Below are 13,455 nucleotides of genomic sequence, written 5' to 3' on the forward strand. Positions count from 1 at the left end.
AGCTTTCCCAGCTGCAGCAAGATCAGGGTGTCTTCCAGAAGCCAGCAGGAGTGGTTCCATTGCCAGATGCTAGCCAGCAGCCGCAGCAGCCTGCCTGCCTGCCCCTCGGGCAGGGCTGGGAGGCCAAGGGGGGCATGCCCTAAGGGAGACCAAAGCTCAGGAGAGAAATCTCATAATCACTGCTAGGGGAGCAAACCCCTAGAACCTCACTCAATCAGTGTCCTTCAGCTCTAGCCTGGAAATATCTTGGGCCGCCACAAAGAAGGGTGCCAGGAAAGTGACGCACACTTGTTTGATGATGTTCCTTGAACGAAGCCCATTAGGTAATTTCCCAAGGGTTGCGTATGGAGTAATCGCCGATGTGAGCTGTTATTCAATAAGCAGGGGAAACAAAAAAGCCTTCCTGTGCCGTTATAAATCATTCTAATTAGGCTGCCATAACACAGTCCCGCACCACCATTAGCCTTTCTGATTATTGCTCTAAATTGATTTCTTTCCCCCTCTCTCATTTCATACTTAGTTTTTAGGGGAAATGGTAGGCTTTCACTCACTTTGGGAAATATACACAGTTGTGAAATTCACCCAGGTTCCTGCTTTGTTTTGTTCAGGCCCCCCTAACCATCTTCGGAATAAATTACGGCCACCCCTGCCTTCTCTGGGTGTTTGTTCGTCCCCCTCTCATCGAATTTATGACCCTCTCTGTCACCAGCAGGTCCATGTTCATTGGTTTCTTTCCCTGCCCAGACCAGGCCTGGCAAACTGTGGCCCGTGGGCCAACTCTGGCCTGGTTTCCTGTGGCTCACCAACTCAGAGTGGTTTTTTGTGTTTTTAAGTGGTTAAGGGAAAGAAAGAAAAATATGTCACAACATGTGAAAATTATACAGAATTCAAATTTCAATTTCCATAAAGTTTTATGGGAACATAAAATGCTCACGTATTATCTGTGGCTGCTTTCACACTGGGATGGTAGTACTGAGTGGCAGCCACAGAGACTGCGGAGCCTGCAAAGCCTAAAATGTTTACTGTCTGGTCCTTTACAGGAAGAGCGTGCTGACCCCTGGGACACCCAGATGACAAGGCTCTCGTGGGCAGCCGCTGAGTCCCACGAGCTCTCCTATTTCTCACTCCCACCCAGCAGCACCACAACACGCGGCACGGGGAACACGCTGATTGGCGAATATAGAATTGGGACTCCCATAGATCTGAACTTGACCTGAACTCTCGTCTCCCTGGTTGCTTGACCTTACACAAGTGATCTCACTTCTCTGAATCTCAGTTTACTCCTCTGGAGGAAAAAAAATGGGAGTGAGTGTACGTACCACACAGCGTGGTTAGGATTTTTAAATGATTTAGTGTACATGAAATCTCACGAACAATGTCTGGCACATGGTAAGCATTCATTAAATGTGAGTGATATTATAATGACTGATTTTATTAAGGGAAAGACATATTTAACCCACGCTCCGAAAATGAACAAAGTAGGGAGGAAAGCTGTCTTGCTTCTCTCACCAGCCTCTCTCTACCCCTCCTTTGGGAAGGACAGACTCGTCTAGAAGGAGGGGCTGCATACACGGCTCAGCCCCGCCACCCATTTGTCCAGCGTCCGGCCCCTTCAAGAGGTGTGTGCCATGAGACGCGCCCCCTTTCTGTCACTCCAGACGCAGCCTGCTGGGTGCTGGGCGCTAGCGGGGAGTGGGGTGAGGGGCGTGTCCCAAACCTGCCTGCATCCCTGCCTTGCCCAGGTCTGGAGAGCTGAGCCCAGTTCAGAGCAGATGTCTGAAGAAGCCCATGTGCTCAGCAGACCGAGTCCATGTTTTCCGCTTCAGCTCCAGTTCTGGTGGAGCTAATATTCTGATCACTAACTTTCTGAGCCTGGTACCTCTCTCTCAGCTGATTCTGACCCTGGGAGGGGAAGAAATATCTCGCAACGCTCCCTAAAACTCCAACAGGTGTATCATAAATTCTTATTAATATGAACATATTTTCTGGACTATGATGCACCTGAGTACAAAGCAAAGTAGTTACAAGCAGTTTCTGGAATGAGGCTTCCATCCCTGATGCCTAACAAAGGTCGTGAGGGTTACCTGAGGCAACTTATACAACATCCTTGGAACTTGACATGAAATATTATCAGTAATATATGCATTAAAATACTGTTTTCTGATTACACACTTATATATGTTAATTGGAAAAATAATTGGAGAGAATTGTGCTAAGCACTTTCTATGTGTTAATCATTTACCCAGGCTGCAGAGAATAATAGCTAGAGCACCTGGCCCTAACAGGCCGGTAAGAGAATGAATATGTAAGCAGAGAACTTAAAACCGCACCTGGTATGTAATTAATAAATGCTATTTATTCTACTGCCATCATTTTGGCTATCATTATTATCAAAAGCTCACAAGGGGCCCATGCGCAACTTGCAGAGAGATTGGAGACCTAAGGAACCCAGCCACCCAGGAGCGAAAGGCACAGCTAGGACTTGAACCCAGGTATGTTTGTTTTACTGCAAAACCCCATTGCTGCAACCTGACAGTTGAAAGCTCCACAGACTGCCCTTCCTGCCCCTTCCCGGACAGGACAACCCATTCCGTGCCCCTGTATCTTAGCTCATCTTGGTCTCTCTGGCTGAGGAGTCCCTGTGTCCCACCTGACCAGAAACCTTCAGGACTTAGAAACGCAGCTCAGACATCGCCTTCTCTTGAAGCCTTCCTTGACATTTACCCCCATCCCACAATCCTCTAACCAACTGCACCCATGTCTCTTCGCATGTGTCCCTTGGGCACTCATCAGCAATGCTACTACTCTTACTTGCTCACAATGTCCTAGAACTACTTCTAAGGATGTCTACCTTCCCTATGAAATCGTGGACTTCTGGTGGCTTTTCCATTTCTAAAGCCCCAGTCCCCAGCACAGTGCTTGGTACATAGTTGTTAATCAATAAATACTTGTTGCATTAAATATAGGAAACCAGCAACTATTTGCACACTCTGGTGGTCGACCAGCTCATCCCAGTTTGCATGGAACCGCTCCAGTTTTTAAATGGAAAGTGCTGCATCCCAGGAAACCCTTTAGTCCCAGGAAAACCAGGCTGGCCAGTTAGGTCAACGCATATCCTAATTCGGCTGCGGATGGACAGACGCGCACCCCACGAGCGGGCCGTTGGCACCCTGAGGCCCGGCCCTGCTGGGGAGAGTCGATATGGGAGACTGCCCTTCCAGGTGCCCACTGGGTCACAGTGCTCAGGAGTGTGCTGGGGTCGTTCACAGTCATTTCCCCAGGGGACGGGCAGGCACTGCTCAGTCTCCAGGACAACAGGGAAGGGCCCCAAAGGAATAAATCTCCCCCACAGAGAACGGCCCAGGCTGCTTCTGACCAGGTGATGATGGAGCCACAGCCCAGGGAGGCGGGACCAGCAGCAACTAGACACAGGGCAGCTCTGCCCTGTGAGCTGTCCTCTTAGGCGGGCACTGCTGTCCACCAGCCTCCATTCATCGTGCCACTAACACCCAGATACGAGCCTTTCCCTCGGGCAGTTCCACTCACCATTCTGTTGCTTTTCCCCTGATGATTTCTCGGTTTTCGAGTTTTTCCCACGAGAGTTGTCGCTTTTGCTGGGGCGCGTCCCATTGACTTGACTCTGAGCTGCCCCCGACGTCTTCTTCTCTGCGCCGCCTGCTGCACCATCCTCTGCCTGGTTCTTGGCTTCCGCTTCCTTTTGCTTCTCCTCTGCCGCCAGGCGGGCCTTCTCCTCGGCTTCCTTCTTGGCCTTCTCCTCTGCATCCACGGCAAGATAGGCAAGGCGTGGAGAAGATAAAGAGAGGTCCCGCCATTAGGAGAATTGACTCTTTGCCCGAAACCTATTATTGGCACTGGCTATAAAATCTATTATACACTAAAATGACCTATTGTCACTACTGAGCATTTTGGGCTTATTCTCAGTGAATTCCATTCATACTGGCATTTATTTTTAAGAAATAAATAAAGTCGGGTCGTGGCTATGTTATTTCTGGAATCAGCGGGTTAGAAGAGGGGATAAGGGGAAAGTAATAATCATAGTAAGTGATAAACCACTATTGTAACCGGCATTATTAATATTATTACCATCATCATCAATAACTTCTCATCAGTGTGTCCTCTATGCCAGGTATTATGCTAAATGCTTCTCAAGGCTCATCTCCTTTCATTCTCAAAATGACCTTAGGTGGCAGCTGCTATTATTGTAACCCTCTTACAAATGTGGGGTTTAGACTCAGGGACTCAAAACTCTGGCAGAGTCCCAAGAAAAACTGGAGTTTCATGTAGGTTTGCTTGGGATCTAGAGTTTAAACATATGCGATTGATTATAAAACAAAAGGACAGGAAAAATCACCACCACTAGAATAACAGTTTCAAGTCACTGTTTGTAAAGTTAAAAGTAGAAAGAAGATAATCAAGTCTTCAAAAAATATAGTCTGCACGCCGTCCACAGATGAGAGGGGGCGTTTAGTTTGGCCACATCCTTATCTGTGTCTTCCTTCCCCTGTAATGAGAGGACATCAGACTGATGTCCCATTCGGTTGACCGTGAAAGGGCCTGGCTCTGTGTTTAATCAAAAACATACCATAACTGCAGTTGGTCAAGTATTTATGAAAACATTGGTTTATTCTTTCAACTAATATTAACTGAGCAGCTACAGTGTCCAGCACCATTTGAGGCACTGGGGACATAGGAGCACACAGACTTACTAGTGCCAGAAGACAGCTAATAAGTAAACAAATCACTAACATAGTTTCAGATGAAGAAAAGGGCTTTGCAAAAATGTTAAGCAGAGGCCCTGGCTGGGTAGCTCAGGTGGCTAGCGTGCCGTCCCGATGCGCCCAGGTTGGGGTTGGAGCTCCAGTCAGGGCACATATAAGAAAACTGACTGATGAATGCATACATAAGTCGAACAACAAATCGATGTTTCTCTCTTTCTCTCTAGAATCAATAAAGATTTAAAAAACATTAAGCAAAATAAGATGATAGAACACACCAACATGAGGGAGCTGGTCATTCAATAACCAGGGGAAATGGTGCACCAGGCCAAGGAAGTAAACAAATGTAAGGCCGGGAGGTGGGAACGCCTTTGAGGTGTTCAAGGGACATTGAGTTAGCCAGTATGGCTGCAGCAAATGTAGCAAGGGGTTCATGCCAGGTGATGTGGTCAGATGACCAAGGGCATGCATGGTTGAGATCATGTGGGGCCTCGGAGGCAGTGGAGTGGAGCTGGGTTGTAAGAAACCACGTATGTGGAGAGCACCTAACAGAGGCCATTGCTCCCTGACTCATCCCACTTAGCACATGGTTCACCCCCGAGGCCTTCCAGGCTGTGCCACCCACTTCCATTATGGAAAACATTGAATTTTTTTCCCTCTAGATGTGTTAAAAATATTCTACACCTCACCATCAGGGGTCCCCATTATTTCCCTTGGTTCATCTTTGTCCTGGCAAAAGCTGACTTTCATAAACAACAAGTTTGTTTTTAATCTGATGGCACCAGAGTGGTTAGGCCTGGGATCACGTTTCCCTCTGTCTTAGCCACTAAAGAGCACAAGGCTGCATCTGGCACAGGGGCGCATGCGCACGGGCTTTGTAGAGCCTCACTCTGTGGGTGTCCGTAACCTCAGGCTTCAGTTTTACTTCTCCTGCTCTTACACATGCCTGGCTCAGGTGTCCTCCTTAACACACCATAATATTTTCATCCATCCTTTCATTGATCCATCCACCCATCCAAACTCATGCCCTGGCCTCACCCCAGAAAAAACAAGTAAGATTCTAGAGGGAGAAGAGCAAAACTAGGACATTGGAAATGCTCTCCAGATGATTCTAATACACGATCAGGGTAACTAAGCACTGATTTAAATTTAGATGATTGCCATTTGATATTTTGTGACATTCTACCTTCCCAACAAGATGTATTTTTAATTTACAGTGAAAAGGTAAAGAAAGATTTCTTTACAAAATAACAATTATGTGCATATATTGTATAATATGTCTTCTGACTTCTACAGAGGGTAAAAGAATGGACTTGCAGGAGAAGAGGGTGAGCTGGCATGCTCTGTAAATTGCAGGGTCACAGAAGGCCTGCTAGAATGTTCATCCGGACTTCCTCTCACTGTTCTGTAGTGCCCAGAGGACAAAGGTCCAATGTCATCTCCACCCCTGGATTCCCAGTGCCTGGCACAGCAGCCAGCCCATCGCAGATGCTCATGGGGCATTTGTTGACTAAATGAAATGTACACAGTGGGTGGGATTCACCCCCTCAGCCAGCGAGCCTGACTTGTGCATACTCCATCGTCAGCAGTCTAGGCTGGTGTAAAGTACAGACGGCACACAAACGTCAAGGCCTGTCCTGTTAAGACTTTGACAAGTGTTGGTTCCTTAACCACTTATGTAGGTGAGCCAAAAAAAATGACTGTTCTTACTATGCAGAAAGGGAAACTTAGGCATGGGGGAAGAGAATCCATTCAGAGACAGGCTTCAGATAAAATAATTTATACACAGAACCACCACTGAATCTGTGGCAAACTTTCAACATGCAAAATATCCACACGTTAAAAATAATTATGATTAAAAACTGAAGATGTTAAAGTTTGGTTTGCTGCAAAAGAGCATAAAATATTATCTGAGCAAGAGAAATTCATTTGACAACTGAGTCAGACCAATTTTCTATGGGAAATCTAGCAAAAATATGAAATCTAGGCAGGGGGCACGTTTCAGAAACACAGCTGTTTTTGCTCAACTGCAGCTGACGGCAGGCAATTAATATTTAAATTAACGAGTGGTAGCTCTCAGGACACCATAACTAACTGTGTGGTCCCTTTCCCTGCAACAATCGCGCTCCACGCGGGTAGCTCTGTGTTGCCCTTCACATTCTCCACTTCCATCTCTTCCTCCTATTTCTGAAATATCTAATATTAGTGTGATCAGCCATCAGCACCCAACGTGGTACCACTCAAAATAAGTAGACGAAAACAAGTGTACACCTCAATAAGAAAAAAGAAATTAAATCAACAGGAGACAGGTCTGTGCCACTGTAATCAGATTCCCTTATACTTCCAGGGCAAAGTTCTTAATATACACAAAATTTTTCTCCAATAAGAAAAAGTCAGTGAGAGCACAGTTAATTTGTATATGCTAACAGATTTCAGTGATCGTGTATGCACAGAGAATTAAATTTTCGGGTCTTGGATTTACCATCCTTGGCACTCCCAGGCTTCCACACAAGCAGAGGGCAAACATGTAGTTCAACCCCATTTCAGATTCTCTGGGATGTGACTCCTTATGAAATGGTCAAAAGCAACCAGCTGAAGAGTTAAAGTAGAGCAGAGCCCTCAGCGTCCATAAATTACAACCCTCCTGAGAGCCACTGCCAACCCACACCGAATGTCTGTGCAGTTTTGGAGAAGTACATTGATTTCTTCATTTAATCTGCCTTTCTGAATAACGATATGTAGGTGCTTGGATAAAATAGTATTGGGCAAGTTATCCCTTGATATAATTTTCTGAAATGACTACTTAAACTATTTACAGGCAGGAAGAGAGAGAAAGAAAAAGAGAGATACTACTAACTGAAAAAAATAACCAAAATTCTATACGAATTTTGAGTTCTCATTTATATATAATGACAACAGAAAGGTACTTCTAGACATCTAAGGACTCAGGAGGTGTTCCTAGGTCCCTTCTAAAAGTAGTAGCCAAAGACATGCTCCAGCTGACAGAAAAATTCAGCATTAAAAACTTAAGAATGAGGAAAATATGTTAACACTATTCAATAAAAATAGTAAATCTTGGTGTTTAAAAATAATTGTTGCCAAGCTAGAAATAAAACTTGATGCAAATATTAAAAATAAGATTAAATCATAAGTTAACTGTAATATAATGATTTACTTATAATCACCTAGATTGGAAATCTCATACTATTTCAATAAAAATTAGTGAATATGGAGAAAATAATTAAAAATTCAATACATTTCTCAGCATTTGAAAGGAGTATCACTACACATTATTTGATATTTATATTGATCAAAATATAATTCAATAAGATATATAATGGTAATTTCTGGTAAAACAGAAATAGGATGTATTTTAAAAGACCATAAACAAAGTTAAAAGGCATATGGCAAATGGGTAGGGCAGGAACTGCAAGATATTTTGTCAACTGAAGAATTACCATCCTTAATGTGTAAAGAGTTATTATGAATCAATAATAAAAATACTAACATCTTAATAGGAAATATGAAGGGGGAAATACAGGAGAATAGGTACACTCACTATGCTTCTACTGGGAGGCATATGTTTAGAAAAAACTTTCTGAGGAAAATGTGCTAATAGATATCAAGCTTTAAATTTTTTTCATTTACTGTGACAAAATAATTCCATGCGTAGAAATTTATCCTAGACAAATAATCAGAGGTAGGCTCAGAGACTTTTGAATTTGCATGTTCATGACGATGTTATATACAATATTAAAGAGCTGAAAACAAATGTTCAGTAGAGGAATGATTCATCTATTTATATAAATGCATGGTAAATCAAATAAAAAAGAATCACATCAGAATTTCAACAAGAGTTATATTTGGCTAGAGAGATTGTGATTTTTATTTTTTCTATATATTTTTTATTTGTATTTCAGCATTATAACCTAAACATAAATTATTCTTACACCAGAAAAAAAAAGGTTTAAAAAGTATTAAATATTGAATGGAAAATTATCAACATTGATCAGACCTGCAAAGTGTTATACCTATACATGTTTGTTTGGAAATAATGAATTTTCAGCTCAAGGAACTATAAAAAAATATTGATTTAATCTTTCCTAATAACTATGGGTTCTGGCCTACCTAGCTTTGTAAATCAGATTGATTAATAAAATCAAGACTTTAGATCCGATCCCCTTCCCAATCAGTTTAATAACAACTTATGTTCAAGTGCCCCACGCAGGGCAGCTTTTGTGAAATCCAAGTTCTCTAAAAAAAGAACAATGAGCAAAACGGCCAGGGATCAGCTAATCAAACTGATCACTAACAGGAAACCAGATGCAAACTGGTGTTTCTTAACACAAGTCCACCATCCACCAGCATTGCTGGGAGGCTGAAATGTCCTGCAGTATCAGTTATAGGTGGGTGTTTTCCCCCTGCCTGAACTTTGCATTCGACTTTCCTCCCCACTTCCAGGCTCCAGCCTCAGGCAGGCTCTGGCCTCCACGCTTCACGTACGCGTATAGTATTTCTGTCCTTTGTATCAGCTCTGTGATGGGTATGATCATCCCCCAAATGGAATTTTCACGAAGAACCTACCTACATTTGCCAAAGAACACAAGTGAGTGGGGATTCAGTTCTCCCTCACCCCACTGACTGGAGTTGCTTTGATAACCAAAGGATCCTCCCACAAAACATACATAACCCAGGCTCTGCCTATCCCCTTTCCCCTTTCCCCTGCTCCCTGTTTCTAAATATTGCACAACACCTTCCTCCAGCCTCCAGCCCAGGCATCCTGCAAGTCCTGGCTACCAGGTGCCTTCCTCAACACCCCAAGCAGGATTAGGGACAAGGTAAAATCACATAAGCATATCTCTATCAGCACACCTAATGGATTTAAGAATTATTAGCTGTTTTTGTACCTGTCCTTTTTAAAGGGCCAGTTTTCCCCTGGTAAAGAAACTGTCTACTGCTCCCCCAGGTAATTAGTTGCAGGAGGTAATTTAGTAAGCCAGATAATTGCAAACAAATGACTTTGAAGTACCTCTTTAAATTGGGTGTTGTCGGGTGTTGGGTTTTCCAGTGTAATGAGTGTAATGGATGACAAGCAAGTGCTTCCTCACTCAGGGCGGCTGCCATCACCCCTGGCAGAGCCTGGGCTGGGAGAATAGGCTGTCAGAGACTCCTTTTAAAATACAGAAGAGGCATTGGTTCCTCCAGAGCTTAGGGTGTAACATTTGTTCTGAAATGATGAGGACCCAACGATGCCATAAAACCATCATAAATATAAGCCCATTGTCTGACCTGAAACAAGCAGCCACGTGGAGAGGACTTCGTGGATAAGTCACAGTGGTTGGCCTTTGATCACTCCCACTCCTGGTGAGGTCTCTGCTCTCCCACACTAGCAGCAGCCCCCAATGTCCCATGTCCAAGGGACCGAGACAGCCAAAGCATGCTCCGCCAGCCCCTACCCCGCTTCTCCCCTGTTGTGGGGACACTGGGAGATGAAAGTGTGGAACATCGTGTTTGGGGATAAAACCCGCCGTGCCTGCACTGAAGGTCTCCCGGGGCTCGTGGGTAAGGTGATGAGCGCGAGACCTTGACTGAGCTGCCATTCTTCCTTTGGAAGAAACTGTAGTGATGTCCCCTCCCCCCGGAGACTGTGAGCTTTGATGACAAGGATGTCTATTCCTCATCTCCTTCACTCCTGGCACAGAACCTGGCACACAGTGGGCGCTCGACAGATGTTAGCAAAAGGCGACTGCTGTTGAAGGCTCGCCCCCACAAATCCATTGGGATCAGCCCCTTCGCTGAGTGCCAAGAGCCATCCATGTCCCTGGAATCGGACATCGTGGCTTCTCACACTTTACCTCGGGGATGCGTCCTCGCCCAGACTACAGTGCGAGTGTATAGTGTGTGCTGATCCTGCAGTGCCTGCTCCCCAAATGCAAGCACACGCATGTGAATCTCAGCTTTCCAGAAACACAGAGGACAGTCATTGTTCTGTGTGTTGTACTGAGTCACGACTTTTCTGATCTGAATTTTGATCATGTTTACTCGAGCCAATTACCATTCACGTGCAAGTTACCTTCATCCAGAGGATCGGTCTGAGTAGTGAGAAGGGAAACCGTGAACACGGCAGGAAGATCAAAATGCGTGTAAGAAAACTACAACTCCTTCTGTCCCCACACAGGCTGAGGCGGCTATTGCATAGGTTTTGCTTAAATAAAAAGACGAATTAAAGGCCTCCTAATTGTGCTGCATCATGTGGACTGAGAATGGCATGATGGTCTAGCAGAAACCGACAAAGAGCAACACTCAAGAAGAGTTTGGTCACGGAGCACAAAGGTCACGTGCGGAGGTCTGCATCGTTCTAACATGCATCAAGTTTTAGATCTACTGATGGTAAAAAGAAAATAGATGCTTTTTTGCAAATTGGTGGTTACAGAATAGTCACAGGGATATAAAGTACAGCATAGGGGATATAGTCAATAATATTGTAATTACATATGGTGCTGGAGGTGCTAGACTTTTCAGGGGATCACTTGGTAAATTACGTAACTGTCTCATTACTATGCCATACATCTGAAACCCAACATAAAACAATACTTAATGTCAACTGTAATTGAAAACTAAAATTTGAAAAAGAGGGTAGATGCTACCATTCAGCAATCTGAATCTCTATCCCAAGATTCCACGTCATGTGCAGCACCTATAAATCAGTGTGGCGCTGCCTTGTGCTACCAGTGGGTGCTGAGTGGTCTGGACAGGCCCGCTGGACAGGTTACCTTTGGGCACCTTGGCCCTCCATCGCTCCCGATTGACGTGCACGACCTCAGTCCACGTGGTTTTAAAGTTCTTACAGTCAACAGGGATGACGGAATTGTTGATTGGGGTACTTCCTTCAGAGCCAGCGCTCTTGACACCCGATCGTTTTGCATCTGCTGAACTGAGGCTGTTCAAACTGGGGGACAAAAGAAAAATCACCCACAAAAAATTAATCTGGTTAGATGGATAGGAAGGGGAGGGTTAGTGTTTGAAAAACGGATGCCCGTGGTTAACACTCAACAAGTTATGGCCCTGAAATTCCTGGGTCCTGAGGTTTGTAATTCTTATTTTCCACGTGACAGGTGGGCAATTCTGTATTTTCAGCAAGAAAAGAAAATCAATACTTCAGCCTCCTGAGTATCACTACTCCCCATATTTTTCTGTTGCTCCATATCCTCTTTTTCAATATGACTGGAATTCCCTACATGATTTTTCTGCCCTCGATCTTCTGCAATTAAATAGTTTGAACTTGAGCTTCAACTTGGTTCCACATGTCATCCACCTGCTTCGGCACTGACTACTATTACGAGGTACTCAGCCACTTAGTCCTATTTCTCTCCAGCCCTGTCTCTCCCTGTACTTGAGTGCTTCTAATCCCAGGATCCTCAAGGCCAAGGAAAGGCGACTTCCTATGTTCCTGGGGGGGGACAGGGAGGCAGAGGCAGCTTGGAGGCCAGTCATGCAAGAGGCCTTTTTTCTTAATAGCAATAATACTTTATGCTTTAAACATGGGCAACTTTGCAAAAGTAGAAATTGCCATCCCTCAGGGTAACTTTAAAGAAAAGTATCACACACTTCCAGGTGGCTAAAGTACTGACTGGCCCGAACGTGAAGCCACTGAGTGACACCTAAGGCTGACTCGATGAGCAGAGTACATTTCAGCCCCATGCAGGCAGAGCCATGGGGCTGTGGGGCTCCAGCAGGGGGCCCCGTCCTCCCTGTTAGCAGCCTTGCCTGGGTCCCTCCACCCTGAGCATCCCGGGGCCCCACGGTCCTGACATTGCTCTTGCCTTCCCATCTCCCTGTTTACTCCTCTTTGCTCACTTTTCTTCTCTTTTTTCTTTTCAGTCCATTTCTTTCCTTTCTCCTGTATGACACAGGCCAAGATTTTGCATGGACAAGGAGGAGGGGTTAGTGATACTAGTAATGAAGACCAAGTGCTCTGTGCTGGACTTGGTTATAAAGACTTTATAACTCATTCAATCCTCCTTGCCAGCTCTAAGTATGATAGTCCATGTTTTCTCAGATGAGGAAACTAAGGCAACGTGCCTGTAATTGCACAACTAATAGGTAATCGGATCAGGATGTTTAAACCTGCCAGGGTTGGAGACAGAATGAGTGAAAGGGAGAGATGCACACTTAGATACCTGCCAATCATAATTCAGACCATGGTCGCCCCCTTACGGACCAGCCCGGAGAGTAGAAATGGTGTAACTTCAGTTCCTCTGAGGGAAGGATGAGGCAGACATCTCTCTTATAAGAAGGAGGTAGGGTAAACATCATTGGCATACACCCCCATCCCTTCCAAAAGAATTCTATCCTCATGGACAGGCCAACATGGCCCCCAGCCTTCAAGTTTCTCCACTGACCTTGAACGTCTCTGTCCTGTTCCACCAGCTTGGGAGGTTTCATCAATTAATGGATTCACGATCTTTTCAGTCATGTCTGTGAGCACAGTGAAGGTGGGTTCCACAATGAAATCGATAAAGCCTGCAGAGAAACAGCAATGCTCCTGAGAGATGACAGACTACGGTGGGCCTTTCCATATTTTCCCAGGGAAACGGATGCATCTTATTTTTTAAAATTCTTCTACATAGGAGCTCCAGATCAGATCAGGAGAGAATAGGTTGGTCTAATTCATTTAATATATTCCTTCATTTGAATATCGTGACTCCGCTCCATTTCT

At 44.7% G+C, this 13,455-nt stretch overlaps 1 protein-coding gene across 1 annotated transcript in view; it reads right to left on the reverse strand.

Annotated features, from left to right (window-relative positions):
* PDE1C (phosphodiesterase 1C) overlaps positions 1-13,455 on the reverse strand; it is a 431,124-nt gene that overhangs the window by 38,404 nt on the left and 379,265 nt on the right. Inside the window, 3 exon segments of the mRNA XM_054571335.1 lie at positions 3,547-3,777; positions 11,510-11,685; positions 13,139-13,259. Coding sequence (XP_054427310.1) covers positions 3,547-3,777; positions 11,510-11,685; positions 13,139-13,259 — 528 coding nt within the window.

The sequence above is a fragment of the Pteronotus mesoamericanus genome, unplaced genomic scaffold, assembly GCF_021234165.1.
Source record: "Pteronotus mesoamericanus isolate MK-2021 breed Mesoamerican mustached bat unplaced genomic scaffold, CSHL_Meso_final contig_220, whole genome shotgun sequence".
Classification (NCBI taxonomy): Eukaryota; Metazoa; Chordata; class Mammalia; order Chiroptera; family Mormoopidae; genus Pteronotus; species Pteronotus mesoamericanus.